This window comes from Panthera uncia, chromosome D4 (genome assembly GCF_023721935.1).
Source record: "Panthera uncia isolate 11264 chromosome D4, Puncia_PCG_1.0, whole genome shotgun sequence".
NCBI classification, from domain to species: domain Eukaryota; kingdom Metazoa; phylum Chordata; class Mammalia; order Carnivora; family Felidae; genus Panthera; species Panthera uncia.
The window spans coordinates 70,351,386-70,375,985 of NC_064807.1; the positions used below are offsets into that span (position 1 = coordinate 70,351,386).

The window sequence follows — 24,600 nt, forward strand, 5'->3', positions numbered from 1 at the left end:
CCCCCCCCCCCCCCCCCCCCGAAAGAGAGTTTGAGCCTGAAAGGGAGAAGGGCAGAGAGAGGCAGAGAAGAGTCCCAAGCAGGCTGTATGGCCAGCACAGAGCCTGATGTGGGGCTCGATCTCACAACTGTGAGATCATGACCTCAGCCGAAATCAAGAGTCAGACGCCTAACCCACTGAGCCACCCAGGTGCCCCTCTTTTTTTAATCTTAAACCAGAAGTAGGCTCAAATAATAATGAAGACATTTGCATAAGAAGGTACCCTTCAGTAAAATGATAGTCCTACCACCTAGAAATTTATTTTATAGGCAAATTCACATACAAAAGGAGGAGGCTTTCATTACTACTATTAACCATAGTACCTAGCTGAGCTTGACTTGCATCTGCCATCTGAACCAAGGCATTTTCTTTCTTATTAAACATAATCTTCACTCGATGTACATCACCATATACTCCTAATGGAAAAGACAAAACAAAACCTTAATTTAACAAAAAAAAATGCCTGTTTAATGTTCAATTTTACTCATACATTTAAAGAAGGCTTCTTTTCTCATATACATATTCCCTGGGCAATTCCACACATGTGCTCCCAAATTAACAAATTTGCCTTCTATGTTCTAGATCTATTAATGTACTCAACCCTTTTCACTTGGATGTCCCATAAACACTTCAAATTTAGTATGTCCCAAACGGATTCATTTCCCCTTTTCTCTCCCCACTTCCAGTGTTCACCAACTCTATCGATATATATTATCATCATTCATATATTTGCTCCAGTCAGACACCTGGGACTCATCTTTTAACTTCTCCCTTTCCTTTCCATTTAGTCAATCACCCAATCACCAGCATCCATTGATTTTATGGCCTAAATCTCTCTTATATTTGTCCACTTCTCCCCATCCTCACCACCTTCAAAGCTACCATGATCATTTCACATCTAAACTACCGTAACAGCCTCCCAACTGACCTCAATACAACCAATTTTTCTGCATTAGTCTTCCCCAAAGTGGATCTAATATTCCAAAGGACTGGTAAAATGATGGGGTGTAGGGGGAAAATAGTCAAACTCATATTTATACTGAGTTGATTATATAAGCTAATATGAAAAACTATATTTTACTAATTTTTTAATATATGCATGAAATTATAGGCAGAAATTTCTACAATAGGAAAAATATTGTTTTTTTAAAATTTAATATATCAAAATAGATTGCAGTTTACATGCTAGAGGGTATCACCAATATAATAAAAATAAAAAATAAAAATATAAAAAAATATGGTGCTACTTAAATATCAGTAGCACCATAACCACACTTTGTTATGTGACAAAAACAATGACTATGAGTATCTTCAAGGGACACAAAAGGAGTGCTGGTTATCCGGTGGGCAAGCACCTAATAGCAACTAAAGTCAGAGATGAATGGTACTTTTAAAAAAGACAAGTATTCTGAATTCCAAATTAGCTGTCCTTCTCAGAAGTGACAAGTGGCTGAAATAGACATTAAAAAAATAATACATACAATATGTTCTTCAAGTTGAGGGTGATATTTTTTTTTTAATTTTTTTTTTTTTTAACGTTTATTTATTTTTGAGACAGAGAGAGACAGAGCATGAACGGGGGAGGGTCAGAGAGAGAGGGAGACACAGAATCTGAAACAGGCTCCAGGCTCTGAGCAGTCAGCACAGAGCCCGACGCGGGGCTTGAACTCACGGACCGTGAGATCGTGACCTGAGCTGAAGTCGGACGCTTAACCGACTGAGCCACCCAGGCGCCCCAAGGATGATATTTTTTTAAACGAGTAAGAAATCAACTACTTTTAGAAAGAAATGTCATTAGTTATTAAAGAGACATGTGAAAATTTATCATTAATACATAATTTTGTTACTGAAAATTACATGAATGTGTCATGAATAAAAACTTTACTTTTTTATGAACTACAAACAAGTATGAAGAATCTCTGTGGGATGATAGAAATGTTCAAAACTGGATGTAGTAATGGCTGCACAATGATGTAAATTTACTAAAAATCAATGATTTATTTATGTACCTAAAGCAGGTGAACTATATGGTTATAAATTATACCTCAAAAAGATCGTCTAAAAACCTATTATCCACTCAAAAATTTGAAACGATTTTCTAGCCTATTAAAACTTCCAAATAAAGAGTGCCATTTGTTAACCCCATTTGTTAAAAAAATGTTCTAATGCAGCAGTTGTCAACATCAGCTGATTTATTTAACAAGAGGAAAAAATGGAACTTTTCTAGGTAAAGTACAATGAAAACGAGTGGATTAGACTGAAAAATTACTAAATCATAAGGTACAGTGACAATGAAACATTTCCACTTAAATTGCTTATCTTTATGAGCTATCATTTCCAGTTATGACAACCTTTAAGATCAAGCACTAAAATAAAGTGAACTTGGAATCAAAGCTGAGAATACAGATTCAAAATGGAAAAGATTTTAAATAATGAAACATATTAAATAATATTTCTCACTAAATGTTAGTAAGTTTTTTATGAAGTTTCACCGTTAATAAAAATCTGTAAAATACTGATTACTTATTTCGTTGTTCTTATATTTCTATTTGTGCATATTATACTATACATAATGAGTACAGTACAAGGTGGATAAAGTTTATAAATAATCATATATAAATTAGGAGTACATGCTAACATTTTTTTTTTTGGACTAAGAGAGGAACACTATTAGAAAGTCTGGAGACTATTTTCATTTTATTTTTTAATGTTTATTTATTTTTGAGAGAGACAGAGACAGAATGTGAGGGGGTTAGGGGCAGAGAAAGAGAGGGAGACACAGAATCCGAAGCAGGCTCCAGGCTCTGAGCTGTCAGCACAGAGCCCTATGTGGGGCTCGAACTCACAAGCTGTGAGACCATGACCCGAGCTAAAGTTGGACGCTCAGCTGACTGAGTCACCCAGGCGTCCCTGGAGACTATTTTTAAAACCTGAATCTCATTATGCCTCTTCTCTGCTTAAAACTATTCACCGGTTTCCCACTGCTCTTAGGTTAAAAATCCAGCTCCTTAATTTAGTTACAAAGCTCTTCCTGACCATGTCCGTATTCATCTGTTCAGCTTCAACACTTTCCAGTGGGAAGTGGCTTCCTTCACTTCCATGTTCCAGGAGCTCTCTCACGCATTGCTAGCATCTGGGAAAACACATTTGCCCTTCCTTTCTGCCTGGCTAATGCTTACTCATTTTTCACAAGTCAGCTTAACTATCATTTCTATTGGTACACCACCTTTGATTCTCTCAGCTAGGTTAGGTCTCCTAAGTACACATTCCTATTACAATCTCTATTTCCCGTTTCATAAAACTTTATTGTAATTGTAATTACTTACTAAGTCTTACTTATTTCCTTCTCTATCTTCAGTGTCAAACACACTATTTATTAGCACATAGAGACAATCGATAAATATTACTGAATGGCGAAACATGTTTAATCCACATTACAGACATTAAAACAGCAAAAAAGAACTTACCAAAGAGGATAAAAAGCCCATGTGGTGTGATAAGCTGTTTGAAAAGGATAACACAAAATATAAGTGTCTAAGTAAAACAATTAAAGTAAGTTTACTTATAAAAACAGCAGCTGACTTTGTTTAAAGCACTGATTTTATATGCTTCTTCTATATATACCAGTGATGAATTTTAATAAAAATCCTTGAAACAAACTTAAACATTTGAATATAACCCTAGACCAGAAGCTATGATACCTCCTCCTGAAAAGAGTAAAATTATAAAATAATTTTCAACTCACATCCGGATTGAGATTGGTGACAAGCAGAACAGAATTTCCTGGTACACCACTAGTCCCAGGAATGGCCATCCTTCCAGTGACAGCAGAAGAGGTGATTGTGAGAGGGCCCAGAGCTCCAGGAACAGCTGGGACTGATATACCTTTTTAAAACATCAAAAGCATTTCATATACTGGTTATCTGGGGAATTACAACACTGGATATAACTTAAGTAAATAAATGAAGATGAAAGCAAAAATATAGAAGAAAATAAGTCAAAGCTACCATAAAAATATCAAAGGCCAGTTAGCCTAGAAGTCAAGATCCTTATTCTTTGACATCATCACAGTCAGTACTCTGTTATTTATAATACAGAATTTTGCAGAGCAACTGAATTCACTGCTCTTAAAAGTCGTTAGAGGATCTATCAACTGTTAAGTGCTCCATTTCTTCAAAGATATTTTAGCACATCCCTATAAGGTAGATGTATTTTTTCATTTGGCTTTTACCACAAAATTATATTAAAAAAAAAAAAGCCCTTCAGCAAAAGTCATATTTGTGACTAGGAAGTATTACATGTCCTAAAAGTGGACTGTGGTAATGGCTGTTCAACTCTGTAAATTCACTAAAAATCACTGGACTGTATACCAGGCATTCAGAATACATAACATTCTGTATAAGAGAAGTATTTTGTGGGAAAAATACCTGTAACCTTGTAAAGTGCTATATAAATATTATAACCATCAATAATTGATTTATAGAGTTCAGTATTCTTCTGTAGTGAGAATTTTCAGAGCTCTCTATTCCCCTAGATAGTCCAGAACTATTTCAAGTTTGGTAATACTGGAATATTAACACTATATACTATGCCTAAAATAGCACTTTACTTTTACAGAAGGTCCTACTATTTGTGTTCTCAGCTTAAAAATTATCTAAGGCAAAATCTCTAGTTTATGTAAAATAAACCAGTTCCTTAATGGTATTTCTTGATTCTTTAAGCTCAAAGTTCCTTATAATACGGTCTGGTCACTTTCCCACAAATCACATAATTAAACAATATAGTTTACATTCAGACTATTCTGCTTGACCATCCAATGAGGTCATTATGACCATCATCCTCCTGAGTTTTAAAACTCTGCAGACCACTTTCTCAGGCTGGATATTTTTCCCATGAAATCGATATTCAATGGGCCCTTACATGGCCTCTTCCCATGCCCCTCCAATCCAACACTGCAACTTCTGAATAACCTGTGTAGGTTTATTACATATCACCAGTAGTACAACGTAGCTATATGGTACGGTGTGTAGTATGTTATATACGTATGCGGTGTGTGTGTGTGTATGTGTATGTATCTACCCTCTACTGAAGCTTAAGTCTTATCAACTCAGGAGTCTCCTAAATGCATTTTTTTCCCTCTTCCTTAATATCTGTGGTGATTTACACACGGTGTGTGTCAAAAAGAAATATCAAGGGGCCCCTGGGTAGCTCAGTCGGTTAAGCATACTTCGGCTCAGGCCATGATACCACAATTCGTGTTTTGGAGCACCGTGTCAGGCTCTGTGCTGACAGCTCAGAGCCTAGAGCCTGCTTCAGATTCTGTGTCTCCCCCTCTTTCTTCCCCGTCCCATGCTCACGCTCTGTCTCTCAAAGTAATAAATAAACATTAAAAAATTTTAAAAATATATCTAAGATGAAGGAAACCATATATCACTACTCCCAAATGTTTATCAATTAAACTTTGGGGAGCTTCAAATAAATAAAAATAATGTATAATGCCTTCATTTTAATGGAATAGGTAGAATATTCATTTAATTAAACATGTATTAAGATTTCTTAAAACCACCAAAAACATAAAACTTAAATGTCAACCTTATCATATTTCCTCTTTTAGTCAACTTCATCCTCTCTATCAAAGATAGTAGTTAAAATTCCCAAGATTAGAGGGGCAGAATATGAAGATTACTGACAGAAAGGAGTTATGTTGCAATTTAAAATACAGTTATACTCATAAATCAGCTGGAAACTGGAAATGTCATATGTACACTAGGCTTAACATTATGCCACTCTTCTAATCACCAACCATAGTGTTTTCTTTAGGTATTAAAGAGAAAATCATAAAGTAAATTTTTTCTTTTCCTGAGCTTATGATCGAATTTATTTTGTTTACTATTTGGAAAAGAGTGAGAGAGTCATTATCAAAGTATTAACCAATTGCTATCTCTTAATTATCTCTATTAGCTAAGAAAATATATATATCTCCTAAAATAAACAGCATGCATACTCTCTATGGTAATCCTCTGAAACCATTAATGATATAAGAAAGGATTTAATATTTAATATTTATTAATTCAGGTATTTACTGACTCCATAGTATGTGTTGAAGGCCATCAAAGGCATTAAGAACCTAAATGTAAATAAGACACAGGTCCATTCAACATGTAATTTATAAGCTTATTAGCAAAGACAGAAGCAGTTCATACATTTCATAGAGTAATCTAAAAGGCAAATGTCAGGCTACTTAATATAGTCAACCTATAGTATATCTGTGTCAATAACAAGTATAAATGATGCAGGACATATAATGGAATTTGGGAACTGAGAATGGAACCACAGGGAATGAGCTGTAAAGACAAGGAAGCTGTGCATCATACAATGAGCCATTCCTATGGTTGATATACATAATGCTTGTATTGTAAATCCTTCAAATATAGTGATGTTTTTCATCTTGATAAGCTCTTAGAACATACAGATCACTAAAAAACTGTTTCAAATTCAACTTTAAAAAGTCACCTGTAGCTTGATGGAATCCAATGGCTGGGGCAAATCCAGCAGCCCCTGCATATGGTGAAGAAATTATACCTGGTGCACCTAATGGGGAAGAAAAGCTAAAGTAAATATTCTACCTTCTATAGATATGGTTATCAAAGCAATAAAAAAAATTTTATGATGGTATACTATTGATAAAGAGATACTGTTATGGAATAAAGATTTGTTCAAAAGGTGATACCTAATGTGTAAGTAAAGAGCCTCTGCCCCTTCCAGAGCCTAACCTCCTTCACCTGGGCTCAAGGTTCAAGAGTACAGCTTAGCTGTTATTTAGTTTTGAGTTACTAGTTACTTCATTTTCATTTATTTTGTTTTGTTACTTAGGCTGAGATTCATGCCCTTATTTAGAGCACTATTTCTATGTGAAAATTTCTATGTCAAATACTTACTAAAATGTACTATACCTAGACGGTTCCATGGTGATGAAAATATGAAATAAAAATCCTCACTTTTGAAAGGCTTACAAACTACAATTGTATGAATTATGTAATTCATAAATAATATTATTCATATTATTATATGAATTACAAGAGATTCATATACTGAAGATCTAATGGTTTAAACACAAATGTACTGCAAGTGGTCTAAGAAGGAAATGCAGAGGATTCACTGTGATTGTTTGGAGGTGTCTCAGGAAGTAAAACTTGAGCTAGACATTATGTAATTGAAAAGCACAGTGCCTACTGCATACCAGATGCTAAACAAATGCTGGTATTATTTCCTTTCTTTCCAGAAGCCTGGGGACTGTGACCATCAAGAAAAACAGGAGTTAGTTCCAATGGAGAAGTCAATACTAGTCGCAAGACAATGTGATTTCAGACATGTCAAGGTTGAGGTGATGGTAAGACACAAGTGGAAATGAGAAGGCATACTTAGAAAAAGTAAGACACAGATCTGTAAATCATCTATGTAGAAATAAACGTGAAAGCCGTATGAAAAAAAGTTACACTTTTTTAAAAAGACAGAAGACAAAAAATGGAAGAGAGTATTAATGGATACTTTAATGGATTCCAAAAATGGAATGGAGTATTAGTACATTTAAGTGATAGAGGAAGAAGACGAACATTCTAAGAAAAAGAGAACAGCCTTAGAAATAGAAAAAAAACAAAACAGAGAATTATAACCCCTCAGGATCTAGAGGAACAGTGTTTAAGTGGGTGGGGGCTCAGGAGAAGTCAAAGAGAATAAGAAATATAAAAAGTAAAGAAGTTTTAGAGCAATATTGAGAAGTTAGACTTTAAGAGTCAAAGGGAGAGGTTGTTTTCTTTTCAATGATAGGTTGATGAGCATATTTACGGGAAGAAATATGTAGGCTGTATTTTCCAGAGGAATTAAAAACTCAAAAAGTTTATTCTCTTCATTAAAAATAGTTAACAGAATCTGTTAAATATGTAGTTGTGATTTATTAAAATAACTCAAGAAAATATATAGTCATTAAGAGACCGCAGGGATAGAGCTGGCAGGGAGAACTGACAGTTAAGTGAAGATACAAAAAATGAGATAACTGACAGAATTAAGTGATGAAATAAGAGGAACGTAACATTTATTGAGAGCACACAGAGAGTCAAGCATTTTTCTAGTGCTAAGGAAGAACTGTCCTTGTTAAAGTTATATTCAAGTAGGTTCAAGACCATACAGAAAAATGATTTAAAAAATTTTTTTAAGTTTATTTATTTATTCTGAGGGAAAGGGAGGGACACAGAGAGAGGGAGAGAGAATCCCAAGGAGGCTCCACACTGCCAGAGCAAAGACTGATGTGGGGCTCAATCGAAGAACTGTGAGATCATGACCTGAGCCAAAATCAAGAGTCGGACACCAACTGAGCCACCCAGGCGCTCCTAAAATGATTCATTTTTACAACAGAAATAACTATATTTAAGGCATAAAGACTTAACAAAGAGGCTTCAATATGGATATGAGTAATTATGAAAATCTGTGCTAGAAAGTTAAACATATGAAGAGATATATATAGCAGATTGCATTATTGTTGCCAAGTATTTACCTGCCCCTTCCGTATAACTCTGGCTAGTACTGTGACTTGCACACATCTTTATGCAATTCCCACTGCACTTAATTATGAGTACACAGCGATATGACACACACCACCTCTCTATAAAGAACCTTCAAGAGGCATTACGGGTTTACATCAGCTCTCCTATTTTTTACTCTCTGGCACCAGAATGCCATGTCTCAAATGTAATGACACTTTTAAACTGGGCACTAGATCACAAATACATGTGAAGGAGTGCTGCAAGAATGGGTTCACAGCTGCATAAATGTCAGGGGTGTGAAAGAAATAAATGTTAATTGCTGTAAGCTACTGAAATTGGGGGGAGGGCAAATGAGGTATTTTTAAAACACAAGAAGACTGGAGCGCCTGGGTGGCTCAGTGAGTTAAGTGTCCGACTTCAGCTCAGGTCATGATCTCGCAGTTCGTGGGTTCGAGCCCGGCATCAGGCTCTCTGCTGGCATTCAGAGCCTGCTTTGGATCCTCTGTCTCCTCTCTCTGCCCCACCCCTGTTTACACTCTCTCCCTCTCTCTCTCAAAAATAAACAAACATTTAAAAAAACACACAAAAAGACTAATACAGATGGCTATGGTAGGGGGCTATGAGGTTGCGAGACTAGTAGGTTTTAGAGAAATGAGGAAAAATTTTGAGGTAAGTATCCCAGAATGCTAAATAGTGATAAATAAAAGAATTGGCAAACAATTAACAGGGATAAATTTTAAGTAATTGCTCCCAAGTAAAATATGATTAATAAGAACATTTGTTAAAATTTGACAAAAGAATCATTGATAGTTTCTATAAATAAACATTCTCCCAAATAAGCAGAAACAGAAACATTTTAGCAAAGTAACCTTTAGACAATGGGTTAGTATCTTTATGAAAAGATTATACAAACTTTTATGAAAAAGGCTTAAGAGTTGAGTGACTAACAATTGTTTACAACTGGAAAATGTACCCCTACAACAGCAATTAAGGCAATAAAAATTGTTAACATTTTTACCTGTGAAATCAGTTTATCAATAATATTTATAACAATAAAACCCTCAAGAAACACACTTAATGTCCAAATTGGAGAATGTTTAAATTATGAGTTGCTAGACAAAACACAGAGCCATTTAAAATACTACAGAAGAGTGTGTACTACAAAAAAAATAATGCTCCGTAATTATTTTTTAAAAATGTGGACTCAGTAGCAGATTAAATAAACAGACCAACCTTCATGCAGAAAATGCCCGAAGAGTATAAAGATTTTTTTAAAAATCTAACAGCCAACAAGATGATAAAGAATAACGAGGTGAAAGGCCAAGCCCCAAGAAACTGAGCTTTGATTTTGTCAGCCTCATGGGGTAGGAGACAAGATGAAAATTCCAGGATTGGCCCCAGGAAGGAAGTCAATAGATGACCTTTATGGCATTAATCTGGAAGTGTACACCTTAATAACCTACCCTTCTCACCCTCAGACAAGACTGCAAGAAAAAGTGCCTTCATGTCTAGTAGAAAAGGGAGAAAAAAGTTGCCAAAAAGGCCTAACCAAAAGCAAGCTCTGATAATTTGCAGCAGCTCAAATTCACATTTCTTAGGAGTCCAAAATAAAACTAATGAAGTTATGGATTTAGACTGAAATGGTCCTAAACACAGAGCCTTTAATTTTGCAGACAAACAAATTCTCTCTGGAGGAGTATACCACGATCCCAAATAACTCATACAATTAATTCTCTAAGTAAAATGAATAACTCATTTAAAAGAAAGAAAGAAAAACCTAACAGAGACAGACACAGGAATTATCAGATCAAGATTTTAGATAGTACACTTGAAGAAATAAAAGATATGCCAAAAAATACTGTAGGTCAGAAGACACCTAAAAAGAGCAAAATAAAATTTCTAGAAATGAAAAACACAATTAATGAAATCTAAATTACTGGATGAGCTTAACAACAGATTAGACAAAGTTTCAAAAACTTTGATTTGTGAAATCAAAGGTCCTAAGGAATTATTCAGAATGCATTTTAGAGAGATAAAATAGAAAATATGAAAATCTGAGACCCTGAGAATAGAGTAAGAAAAGAAATTGTGAGAAGGGAAAATATATGAAAAGATAATTTCTATAACCAATAAAAGGCAATGACCCATCAAATCAAGAAGCTCAAGGAAGCTCCAATTAGAATAAACACATCACAGACACATCACACTGAAACCACAGGGCATCAAAGATGAAGAAAACGTCTGAAGAATAGCCAGAGAGAAAAAAGCAGTAGTTAAATTGATGCAGCTGACTTTCTAAGAGCAACAATGAAAACCAGAACATCATCAAATGATTTAATATACTGAATGAAAAGAAAAAGAAATACATCTGTTGATCTAAAACTCCACAGTAAGCAGAAGGATCTTTTAAAACTGACAACAAAATAAAGACATTTTTGAACAAAAATTTGAAAACTTCAAATATGTTATCATGGACTTTCCTAAGTGAATACTGGAGGATACTGTTCAGGTAAGTGAATCCAGATGGCATATCTGAGTTGTAAGAAAGAATAAAAAGTTGGGGCGCCTGGGCAGCTAAGTCAGTTGAGTATCTGATTCTTGATTTCACCTCAGGTCATGATCTCATGGTTTGTGAGATCAAGTCCCACATCGGGTTCTACGCTGCCAGTGCAGAATTCTCTCTCCATCTCTGCCTTTCCCCCACTTGCGCTCCCTTTCTCTTTCTCTCTGAAACTAAATAAATGAACATTAAAAAAAATAAAGAAGGAATAAAAAGTCTACAGTTACATATGGTTTGATCTAAACGAGTATTTATTATATAAAACAATACTAACAAGTTGCCTGATTAAAAAAATTTTAAGGGGCACCTGGGTGGCTCAGTTGGTTAAATGTCCAACTTTGGCTCAGGTCATGATCTCACAGTTTGTGGGTTCAAACCCCACATCAGGCTCTGTGCTGACCATTCAGAGCCTGGAGCCTGCTTCAGATTCTGTGTTTCCCTCTCTCTGCCCCTCCCCTGCTCACACTCTCTCTCTCTCAAAAATAAACATTAAAAAAAAAGTTTTAATTTTAAAATGTAACTATAATATCACGAGTTAGGAGAAGGTAAAAGAGGGTAAAAGCAGTTAAACTTCCCTAAAAGTTCTTAAGTTATGTAAGGAAAGGGTACACTATCAGTTAACTTTAGATTTTGGTAAAATAAGTATGAAAGTTAAAAATCATAGATGCAAACACAAAACAGCACTAGATTCCAAAAACAGCAAGAAAAACAGAATAATAAACAAAAAACATTACTTCAACAAGTATTTTTGAATGCCTATTTCATGTCAGGCATAAACATATATAAACTAAATAGAAGAAAAAATCTACCCCGGTGAAGCTTAATTCTAGTGATAAAAATAAAATAATAAATACAGTAAAAAACTACAAGTAAGAAAGTGATAAATACTATAGAAATCAGAATAGGGGTGCCTGGGTGGTTCAGTCGGTTATATGCCCGACTTCGGTTCAGGTCATGATCTCGGGTTTCTGAGTTCATGGCCTGTGTTGAGCTCTGTGCTGACAGCTCAGATCCTGGAGCCTGCTTCGGATTCTGTGTCTCCCTCTTCTCTGCCCTTCCCCATCTCACTCAAAAATAAACAAACATTAAAAAACCTTAAAAAAATAGAATAGGAAGAATCAGGAGCACTGAGGGCTAGTCAGGGTAGGTCAAAGGCAGCATGAAAAAAAATGAGGGTACCTGAGAGAAAAGTACTCCAGCTAGGGGGAATAACTGGAATAATCTAGAGGTGGGAACATACTTAAAATGTTTTATAAACTGGAGGGACTGTCAGTTTGGTGAGCAGAAAGAGTGGGGTGGAGGGGGGCAGGGAGGGTACTGACAAAGATATTTAAAAAGTAAAATTGGAGTGCATGGTATAGGGCCTTGGAATCCAACGTAAGGATGTGAGCATTTACTCTGAAAGAAAAAGGAAGTTTGGAGGGCTTTCAGTCAGCATTAGACTGAAACTGATAGGACTCACTTTTCTTTTTTAAAAGGGATTATGTAAAGTTTTGACATGTAGTTAAAACATGTGAAACTATCATCACAATCAAGATAACAAATCTTTCTTCATTTCAAAAATTTCCTTGTGCCCCTTTGTAATCCATCTCCCTCCAAACCCTGTCCCTAGGTAACCACTGATCTGCTTTCTGTCACTATAGACTAGTGTGCATTTTTCAGACTTACACATAAACAGAATCATACAATAGGTATTGTTTAAAAAATCCGGTTTCTTTAATTCAGGATAAAGTTTTGTCTGGCTTCTTTCAATCAAAATAATCTGGTTCTCCTTACTGATATATTCCTGTGTATTTAAATAGCATTTCATCATATGGACAAACTGTACTTTAAAATACTCACCTGTAATACAATATTTCTAGATTTTGGTCATTACAAATAAATTGCTAAGGACATTTCTACACAGGTATCTGTGTGGATATGAACTTTGATTCCTCTTGGATAAGTGATCAGGTAGAATGAGTGGGTCATAATGCAGGCACACATTTAACTTTTAAGGAAACTGTCCAAGTCTTCGCTAAAGTGGTCTTGCCTAAATTTTACATTGCCACCAACACAGTACACCAGTGAAAGATGGTCCACATCCTTGATACAGTAAACCTTATAAAATTTAGCCATTCTAATGGGCATGTACCGCTATCTTACAGTGATTTTAATTTCCACTTCCCTGATGACTGGGGATAAGCATCATTTCAGGTGCTTGTCGACATTCATATGCCATTTTTTGTACCCTATCTTCATATCTTTTGCACATTTTTTCTTGGTTTGTTTTCTTCCTATTGAGTTATAAGAGGTCTTCACATAACTTGATATAACTACTATGTCTGATATATGTGCTGCAAAGGTTTTCCTTCAAGTCTGTAGCCTGCCTTTGATTTCCTTTTTTTTTTAAATTTACTTCTTTATTCTATTACTTTTTTTTAATATTTATTTTTGGAGAGCACAAGCAGGGGAGGGGCAGAGAAAGGGGGACAGAGGATCTGAAGCAGGGTCTGCACTGACAGGCTGACAGCAGTGAGCCTGATGTGGGGCTCAAACTCCCTAACTGCAAGATCATGACCTGAGCCAAAGTTGGACACTCAAATGACTGAGCCACCCTAAAGTTTATTTTTGAGAGAGAGAGAGAGAGAGAGAGAGAGAGAGAGAGTATAAGCATGGGAGGGGCAGAGAAGGGGGAGAGATAGAATCCCAAGCAGGCTCTGCACTGTCAGCACGGAATCCAATGCAAGGCTTGAACTCAAGAGTCAGACACTTAGCCAACTGAGCTACCCACGTGCCCCTGCCTTTGATTTTCTTGATGTTATCTTTGAAGCACTGTTAACATACAGTGTAATATTAGTTTCGTGTCTATATTACAGTGATTCAACATTTCTATATTCCCTACATCACCCAGTGCTCATGACTACAAGTGCTCTCCTTAATCTCCATAACCTATTTAAACCCCCTCCCCCGCTCTGGTAACCATTCGTTTGTTCTCTGTAAGTAAGAGTTGGGGGTGGGGTGCTTAGGTGGCTAAGTGACTGACTCTTGATTTTGGCTCAGGTCACAGTCTCACTGTTTGTGAATTCAAGCCCCGCATCAGGCTCTGTGCTGACAGTGCAGAGCCTGCTTGGGATTCTCTCTGCCCCTCCCATGTGCTCTCTCTAAATAAAGAAACTTAAAAAAAAAAAAAAAAGAAAAAAAAAAAAAGAAAGAAAAAAGAGTTCAGGTGCCTGGCTGGTTCAGTCAGAAGTACATGCAACTATTGAGCTTGGGGTGATGAGTTCAAGTCTCATGTTGGGTAAACAGATTACCAAAAAAACAAAAACAAAAACACCAAAACCAAACAACCAAACCAAACAAACACAATTTAAAGTCTGTTTATTGATGTCTTTCTCTTATTTTTTCCTTTGTTTTATATATTAGAATCTACATAAGTGAAATCATGTGGTAGTTGTCTTTCTGACTTATTTCACTTAGAATTATACTCCCCACCTCCATCCATGTCATTGGAAATGGCAAAATTTCATTTTTTATGGCTGAATAATATTCCACGTGTACACACATTCTTTTGCATGTTGCTGTCCAGTTTTCCCAACACTGTATGTTGAAGAGACTCTTTTTCCCATTGGATATTTGTTTCTGCTTTGTTGAAAATTTGGGGCGCCTGGGTGGCGCAGTCGGTTAAGCGTCCGACTTCAGCCAGGTCACGATCTCGCGGTCCGTGAGTTCGAGCCCCGCGTCAGGCTCTGGGCTGATGGCTCGGAGCCTGGAGCCTGTTTCCGATTCTGTGTCTCCCTCTCTCTCTGACCCTCCCCCGTTCATGCTCTGTCTCTCTCTGTCCCAAAAATAAATAAAAAAAAAAAAAAAAAAAAAGAAAATTAATGGACCACACAATTGTGGGTTTATTTCTGGGTTTTCTCTTCTGGTCTATTGACCTATGGAGTCCAGAATTATGATGTCCCCTGCTTTGCTTTTCTTTTTCAAGACTGCTTTGGCTGTTTGGGGTCTTTTGTGGTTCCATACAAATTTTAGGGTTGTTTGTTCTAGTTCTGTGAAATCTGCTCTTGGTTTTTGATAGAGATTGCATTAAATGTATAGACTGCTTTGGGTACTACAATCGTTTAAAAATATTTGTTCTTTCAATACACGAACATGGAATGTCTTTCCATTTCTTTGTGTTGTCTTCCATTTCTTTCATCAGTGTTTTACAGTTTTCAGAGTACAGGTCTTTTACCTCTTTAGTTAAGTTTATTCCTAGGTATCCTACATAAGATATCTTAAATTATTTTTGGTACAATTGTAAATGGGACTGTTTTCTTAATTTCTCTATCTGCTGCTTCATTATTGGTGTACAGAAATACAACAGACTTCTGTTCTTTCATTTTATATCCTACAACTTTACTGAATTTATCAGTTCTAGCAGTTTGTTGGTTGAGTCTTAGGGTTTTCTATATATAGTATTATGCCATCTGCAAATATTAAAAGTTTTACTTCTTCTTTCCCAAACTGGATGCTTTTTCTTTCTTTTTGTTGTCTGATTTGTTGTGGGTAGGACGTCCAGTACTATGTTGAATAAAAGTGTTGACAGTAGACATCCTCGTCATGTTCCTGACCTTAGGGGAAAAGCTTTCAGTGTTTCCCCATTAAGGATGATGTTAGCTGTGGGTTTTTCACACATGGCCTTATTTACATTAGGCCCTCTAAACCTACTTTGTTGGGCACTTTCATCAAGAATGGATGTTGTGCTTTGTCAAATGATTTTTCTGTTATTTACTGAAATGATAATATGGTTATCCTTTCTCTTACTGATGTGATGTATGATGTTGATTGAAATATGATTATTGAACCACCTTTGCATCCCAGGAATATCCCACTTGATCGTGATTTAAAAAACAAAATGTATTGTTTAAAGCAGTTTGCTAGTATCTTATTGAGAATTTTTGCATCCATGTTCATCAGGGATATTGGCCTATAGTTCTCTTTAGTGGGTCTTTATCTGGTTTTGGTATCAGGATAATGTTGGCCTCAGGGAATGAATATGGAAGTTTTCCTTCCTCTTCTATTTTTTGCAATAGTTTGAGAACAAAAGGTATGAGTTTTTCTTTAAGTGTTTGGTAGAAACTGCCTGTGAAACCATCTGGTCCTGGGCTTTTGCTTGTTGGGAGTTTTTTGATTACTGATTCAATACCTTGACTGGTTACTGACTGTTCAAATTTCCTATTTCTTTCTGTCTCAGTTTTGATAGTTTATAGGTTTCTAGGAATTTAACCATATCTTCTAGGTTGCCCGGTTTATTGGCATATAGTTTTTCATAATATTCTCTTACAATTGTTTGTATTTCTGTGGTGTTAGTTTTTTCTCCTCTCATTTGTGATTTGGTGTCCTTTCTTTTTCTTGGCAAGTTTGACTAAAGGATAATCAATTTCACTGATTATTTTCCAAAGAACCAGCTCCTGGTTTCATTGATCTGTTCTATTGTTTTTTTTGTTTTTAGTTTCTCTATCATTTATGTCTGCTCTAATCTTTATTATTTTTGTCCTTCTGCTGGTTTTAGGTTTTGTTTGTTGTTCTTTTTCTACCTCCTTTAGGTATAAGGTTAGGTTGTTTATGTGAGATTTTTCTTGCTTCCTGAGACAGGCCAGTATTACTATGAACTTCCCTCTTAGAACCACTTTTACTGCATCCCAGAGGTTTTGGACTGTTGTGCTTTCATTATCATTTGTTTCTATGTACTTTTTAATTTCTTCTTTTATTTCCTGGTTGACTCAGTCATGGTTTATTAGCATGTTATTTAGCTTCAATGTGTTTATGGTCTTTCCAGATTTTTTCTTGTGGTTGACTTCTAGTTTCATAGCATTATACTCAGAAAAGATGCATGGTATCATTTTGATCTTTTGAATTTGCTGGTTTGTTTTGTGGTCTAATATGTGGTCTATTCTGGAGAATGCTCCATGTGCACTTGCAAATAATATGTATTCTGCTGTTTCAGGATGAAATATTCTGAATGTATCTGTTAAATCCATCTGTTCTGGTATGTCCTTCAAAGCCACAGTTTCCTTGTTGATTTTCTGTTTACGTGAACTGTCTGCTGGGGTAAGTGGGGTGTTAAAGTCCCTTACTATTAGCATACTGCTATCAATTAGTTCCTTTATGTTTGTTAATAACTGTTTTATAGTGTATTTGGGTGCTCCTATGCTGGGTGCATAAATATTTATAACTTTTGTATCTTCTTGTTGGATTGTCCCCTTTTTAATTACATAACATCCTTATTTGTTCTTTACAGTCTTTGTTTTTAAGTCTGTTTTTGTCCAATGTAAGTACTGTTACTCTCTTTCTTTTGACATCTGTTTGCATGATAGATGTTTCTCCATCCCTTCACTTTCAAACTGAATGTGTCTTTAGGTCTAAAATGAGTCTCCTGTAGGCAGCATTTAGATGGGTCTTGTTTAAAAAAAATTTTTTTTAATGTTTATTTATTTTTGAGAGAGAGAGAGAGAGACAGAGTGTGAGTGGGGGAGGGGCAGAGAGAGAGGGAGACACAGAATCTGAAGCAGGCTCCAGGCTCTGAGCTGTCAGCACACAGCCCAACGCAGGGCTCGAACCCATGAACCACGAGATCATGACCTGAGCCGAAGTCGGACGCCCAACCAACTGAGCCACCCAGGCAACCCTACATGGGTCTTATTTTTTAATCAATTCTGTCAATCTCTGTTTTGATTGGAGCATTTAGTCCATTTACAAAGTAATTATTGATAGATACGTGTTTATTGCCATCTTATTACTTATTTTGTGGCTGTTTCTGATTTTCTCTGATCCTTTTTCTTTTCATGTTTTGCTGATTTTATTTAGTGATATACTTGGATTTCTTCCTCTTTATTCTTTGAATGTTTTATTAGTGGGTTTTGGTATATGGTTACCATTAGGTTTGTATATAACTTCTTCTGCATTGGTTTAAACCTTACAGTATAGGTCTAAAGATCTATTTCAAGAAAGTCAGTTTGTCAGTATGGTACTTTTTTTAAGTAAAAAATTTTTAATTTTTTCAGTATGAATACCTATGTGTCTAAAAACTTTCTGAAAAGATTTTCTTTCCCTCTGGAATTTTACACTGTTGAAAAATCAACAGATGTATTATATATAAATGAGACTATTTCTAGACTCTGTATTCTGCTCCATTAATGTAAATCTATATGTCTATCCTATATACACTACCAAACTGGCTTGATTTCTGCAGCTTTACATTAAGTCTTTCATTAAGAAATTATTGTAAATACTTTGACTATTTTAGATAGCTTTTTAAAAAAATGTTTATTTATTTTAGAGAGAGAGCACACGAGAGAGCGCACATGCAAGCAGGGAGGGAGCAGAAAGAGAGGGACAGAGAATCCCAAGCAGGTTCCATGCTATCGGCACAGAGCCTGACGTGGGGCCCGAACTCATGAACCAGGAGATCATGACCTTAAAGGAAATCAAGAGTTGGCCACTAAACCAACTTAGTCACCCAGGCGCCCCATGCTCATTTCACATATGAACAAAAGTGCAGAGAAGTTAAACAATTTGCCCCAAGTCACACAGATCATAAATAGTAGGTCTAGAATTAGAATCTAAAAAGTATGATCCTGGGCGCCTGGGTGGTTCAGTTGGTTAAGCGTCCAGCTTTGGCTCAGGTCATGATCTCGCAGTCCATGGGTTCGAGCTCCGCGTCAGGCTCTTTGCTGATAGATCAGAGCTTGGAGCCTGCTTCGGATTCTGTGTTTCCCTCTTTATCTTCCCCTCCGCCGCTTGCACTCTTTCTCTCAAAAATAAACATTTAAAAAGTATGGTCCTGAGGAATAAATATAACAAAGCATGCACATATTTGTGGAGTCACCTGAAGTCACCAAACTCTTTGGAAAGACATTAAGGAACATTCAAAAAAATGAAGAGATGTACAATGTTCAAAGACGGTTAAGACTGTAAAGATGTTAATTATCTTCTACGTGATTTATAAAGTCAACGTAATCCAAATGAACTCTAACAGCTTTTTCCTTGAGGATGTGACATGTTGACCCTAAAATTCATAGGTAAAATGATGAAGAAGTGCAAAGACACTCTTGAAAAATAAGGTAAAAAGATTTATTCTGTCAGGTATTGAGACTTGTGGTGATGATTAAAGGAGAGACTAATAAATAGACCCATGAATAATACCCACGAAACTACTTAAGCAAATATTCAGCTGAAGTTAATGCTATGTGTTAACAACTCTGAAACCACGCTCTGTGTATTACAAGATTGAGCAAATAAGTAAACACACTGAAGCTAATAGAAACTAAATATCTCATTCTTGAAGCAGGGAGCTAACAGTATGAAAAGGGTGCAGGGATTGGAATTGGAGGTATTAGTTAAAATTTGTGGTTTTTAACCACACAGAGACATATATTTATGAAGCACAGAGAAATACATTTATGACCTACACATACATATGAATCCCAGTAATGTTCATTTAAAGTGCCTAGAAGCAATGATGTTCCTATCAACAATGAGCACATCTAATGCCTGAGTATTGATTTCAAAAAACCATTTCTAACTAAAAGGAACCAGGCCTCAATGGAGAAGTAGCCGATTGCAGCACTAAGGGAGGGAAGGTAAAGAAGAGCTGAAATATCTTCAGCCAGAAAGTTAGGAAAGGTTCAAACGAAGACGGGGATATGTCAAGGGTCATAAAAGCCACTGTGAAAGGGCTCCCACTGGCCAAACCTGGGACAGGTTGAACATAAAATGAAAAATCACAGCATAAAACTCACAGAATAAGAATCTATAAGACCATGGGAATGCAAGCTGGTGCAGCCACTCTAGAAAACAGTATGGAGGTTCCTCAAAAAACTAAAAATAGAACTACCCTACGACCCAGCAATTACACTACTAGACATTTATCCAACGGTACAGGTGTGCTGTTTCGAAGGGACACATGCACCCCGATGTTTATAGCAGCACTATCAACAATAGCCAAAGTATGGAAAGAGCCCAAATGTCCATCGCTGGATGAATGGATAAAGAAGGTGTGGTATATATATATATATACAATGGTGTATTACTTGGCAATCAAAAAGAATGAAATCTTGCCATTTGCAACTATGTGGATGGGACTGGAGGGTATTAGGCTAAGTGAAATTAGAGAAAGACAAATGTCATATGACTTCACTCATATGAGGACGTTAAGAGACAAAACAGATGAACATAAGGGAAGGGAAACAAAAAATATAAAAATAGGGAGGGGGACAAAACAAAAGAGACTAATAAATATGGAGAACAAACAGGGTTACTGGAGGGGGTGTGGGCTAAATAGGTAAGGGGCACTAAGGAATCTACTGATATTATTGTTGCACTATATGCTAATTTGGATGTAAATTAAAAGAAAATTAAATTAAAAATTATAAAAAAATCTGTAAGACCACATTGACAAGAAAAAATAAATGAGTAATAAATAAGCATAGAGACCTAATGCACAGTATAATGAATTTAGACAGACATTACATATAAATGTATCAAAGTAACATGTTACACACCTTAAATTCACACAATGTTAGATGTCAAATTTATTCAAAATGAATGAATAAATAAATGAAGGGAGTGGTGGTAAGAAAAAAGTCCTTTATAATAAAATTACAGCTAATAAGCATTAAAGGAATGATGAGATTAACAAATCTCCAATAAGGTAACCATCACAGTAACAACAATATTTGGCAATGGATGATACAATTCAAGAGTGAAAAGCGATAGGGAACAGGATATTTATATAGTCTCAATGTATCACCCTACAAATTACAGAGAAAAATAGTAATTTACTGGGAAGAAACTGCAGAAATCACGTTAGTAAGTGATCAAAGTTAGTATCGTCATGAATTAGATAAACTGGCATCCTATGTCTCCTGATGTAACCAACTGAGAAAGACACAACACTGTTTTAGCCAAAAAAACCCACACACTCATATTGAGAGACATTCTATGAAATACCCAACCTGAAATCTTCACCAATTCAAATATCATGAAAGACAAAGAGTGAGGAAATGTTCCAAATTAAAGGACTCTAAAGAGACTCCAAATAAATTAGCCTAATACTGGTTTGGGTCTTTACCAGAAAAAAATTCTTATAAAGAACATTACTTTTGCAACAGGCAAATTTCTAAAAGGTCTATGGATTAGATCATAGTATTATATAAATGTTTATTTCCCAATTTTGATAAGTGACCTGTGTTTAGGTAAGAATGTCCTTATTCTTAGAAAATACACACTGAGGGACGCCTGGGTGGCTCAGTCGGTTAAGCGTCCGACTTTGGCTCAGGTTATGATCTCATGGTCCGTGAATTCAAGCCCCACGTCGGGCTCTGTGCTGACAGCTCAGAGCCTGGAGCCTGCTTCAGATTCTGTCTCCCTCTCTCTCTGACCCTCCCCCGTTCATGCTCTGTCTCTGTCTCAAAAATAAATGTTAAAAAATAAATAAATAAATAAATAAATAAATAAATAAAATAAAAAAAGAAAATACACACTGAGTATTAAGAAGTAAAGAGGCATCATGCCTGCAACTAACTCTCTAATAATTGAGGGGAAAAAGAAAAAACAACTATCCACTTCTTCCACATAATCAGAGAGACGATGAAGTAAATATGGCATGATGTTAATTGAGGAATCTTGGATGCTTCTGGATATAAGGGAATTTCTTTGTACTAATCTTGCAACTTAAACTATTTCTAAAATTATTAAAATACTATAAAGTTTATTTATTTTGAGAGAGAGACAGTGCAGGTGGGGAAGAGGCAAAGAGAGAGGGAGACACAGAGAATCCCAAGCAGGCTCTGCATTGTCAGCATGGAGCCCGACGCGGAGCTCGACCTCACAAAACTGAGATCATGACCTGGGCCGAAACCAAGAGTTGAATGCTTAACCAACTAAGTCACCCAGGTGGCACTAAAATACTATAAACTTTAGAATGTAGGTATATATATTTATGATGTCAGAGGAACAAAGGATTTCTTAAACAAGACACAAAAAACATAAATATAAAAGAAATGGCAAATAAATTTGACTAAATAAAAATACCATAACAAGAATAAACCAATAAGCCAAAAATGGAAGAAACTATTTGAAACACATATAGCTATAGCCAACAAAGGACTATTGTGTGGGATATATATAAAAAGAATTTCCACCAAAAAAAAAAGAAAGAAAAATAAAAAGAAAAGAAAGAAACAAGACAGCAAACACAAAAATAGGTAAAAAAAAGTTAAAACAGAAAATTCATAAGGGAGAATGGCCAATAAACAAATAAAAATATGTTTAACCTCATGGGTAATCAGGAATATCTCACTGCAGCATTGTCCATAATGACCTCAAACTAAAACAAACCTAATGACTATCAACAATAGAATGGATAAACAAACTGTGGTATATTCATTCAATAGATATCTATACACTTGATGGTAGTGAGAATGAATAAGCAACAGCCATATGTATATGTATATATATATGTATATATATATATATGTATATAAATATGGATGAATCACAAGTCAACAAAAGAAAATGAAGAGCATGATGCCATTTACATAAAATTCTAAAAAAGGAGAAAAAATGTTTAAATTAACACTTAGAGCTGCATAATGAGTGATAAGAAAAACATACACAAGGAAAAAGCAGAAAAGCAAAGAATGAATATCATCAAATTTGAGACTGATCATCCTGGGACAGGAAGGGAAGGAACATACATAATCAATGAGAGTGCTACAAACACTGCTTCTTCAGGATATATAAATATATTATTTCTTAACCTGGATGATACTACATGGGTGTTAAAATATATATTTGCATATTTTAGAAGATTTTCTAAAGGTATAGTGTATTATCACTAAAAACAGGGACAGAGTGCTTATGACTTAACCCTAGAAGCAGTAAAGAACCTTTAAAAAAAGAAAGAAGAGATAGTGAGGAAAAAGGAGAGTGGTATTGCACAAGCCAAGAGAAAAGAGGAGGGGACAGTGAATCATGTTAAATATTAGCAAGAGGCAGAGTAAACTTTCACATAATATGCAAAAAAGTATTGTTCTCTGTTGATGAATCAGCTCTCTTAAGATGTAGACATTACTTTGCAATCACTAAGGATTTATTAAAACGATGAAAAAGGCTGTTACTACTCTGTTCTTTTATACTCAGAAACCAAAATTCTTGATCATAATTGAAAAATGTCCTCCTCCCATAATGTATAATTACATCAAAAATATATATTCAATTATTGGAATAAGTACAGTTCTGCATTTGATAGCAAAGTTTTGGTAAACTTGAACGACAGCCTCAATTTCTATCATGTATTCCTGAAACTGTGATTACAAAGACCTCTGGCTCTGCCAAATCGGACATGTAAGTAAAGGCTGGTAACAAGTATAAAACACAAAAATTTGGTTAGACCAAGACAGAAACTTTAACAATTCAGGAACATGAACTGAACAATTCACTTGTCTTTCTCAGTTATAAATAACAGAAAGCTTTTACTTGAAAATAAAGTTACAAACTATTTTCCAGAAAATTGGACATGTGGCTAGGGATTCATTTTTCTCACCTATAAAATAAATATGGACTAAATATCACTTAAGGTCTCAATGAGCAATATTTTATGGTGTCATCTGGGAAATGAAAACTAATCACAAAAGGTAATAAAATTTAATACTTTATCTAGATAATAAACCACACCTTCAAGGGCTGCAAAATCCAAAAGCAGCATATATCAACCTAATAATATACCCAACTGGGCCATCCATTGCTTCTTCCTTTACATAAAGATTTGTTTTAAAAGTTACAAATTTGTACAAGATTTGTACAAATCTTTTTGTACAATTTGTACAAAAAGTTACAAGATTTGTTTTAAAAGTTACAAAAGTTACAAATATTAGTTACAAATATATTGGTAACTAATTTTATTTAAAAAAAAATTTTTTTTTTAATGTTTATTTTTGAGACAGTGAGAGACAGAGCATGAACAGGGGAGGGTCAGGGAGAGGAGGAGACACAGAATCTGAAACAGGCTCCAGGCTCTGAGCTGTCAGCACAGAGGCTGACGCGGGGCTCGAACTCACGGACCACGAGATCATGACCTGAGCCGAAGTCAAACGCTGAACCAACTGAGCCACCCAGGCGCCCCTATTGGTAACTAATTTTAAATAAAAGAAAAAAGCCCTTCAAACCAACATTTGCAGAGATAATTCAGAAGGTTGTCATTTTAATAATTATAATGCAAAAATACAACTTCACACAAACTTAAGTTACAGATGGGAGTTCTGATTTATAAAAAAAACAAAATAAAATAAATCCCCTTCTTTGAACACAGGAAGAACATACCACTAATTTAGGCCCTTTTTTTAAAATAACACTACATGGGGCGCCTGGGTGGCTCAGTCGGTTGAGCGTCCGACTTTGGCTCGGGTCATGATCTCGCGGTCCGTGGGTTCGAGC

General features: G+C 35.6%; 1 protein-coding gene and 1 long non-coding RNA gene across 12 annotated transcripts in view; one reads left to right on the forward strand and one right to left on the reverse strand.

Annotated features, from left to right (window-relative positions):
* LOC125927059 (uncharacterized) overlaps positions 1 to 20,183 on the forward strand; it is a 187,645-nt gene extending 167,462 nt beyond the window's left edge. Inside the window, exon 2 of the long non-coding RNA XR_007459221.1 lies at positions 20,047 to 20,183. This is a non-coding gene — a long non-coding RNA (uncharacterized LOC125927059). The remainder of the gene's footprint in view (positions 1 to 20,046) is intronic.
* PTBP3 (polypyrimidine tract binding protein 3) overlaps positions 1 to 24,600 on the reverse strand; it is a 128,231-nt gene that overhangs the window by 19,048 nt on the left and 84,583 nt on the right. For all 11 annotated transcript variants that reach the window (XR_007459121.1, XM_049636277.1, XM_049636263.1 and 8 more), the window contains 4 exons: positions 6,553 to 6,630; positions 3,785 to 3,924; positions 3,507 to 3,540; positions 363 to 455 (listed from right to left, as the gene is read on the reverse strand). Coding sequence is in view for 10 of the 11 variants with exons in the window: in XM_049636277.1 (XP_049492234.1) it covers positions 363 to 455; positions 3,507 to 3,540; positions 3,785 to 3,924; positions 6,553 to 6,630 (345 nt within the window). In the remaining variant the exon portion in view is untranslated. The remainder of the gene's footprint in view (positions 1 to 362; positions 456 to 3,506; positions 3,541 to 3,784; positions 3,925 to 6,552; positions 6,631 to 24,600) is intronic.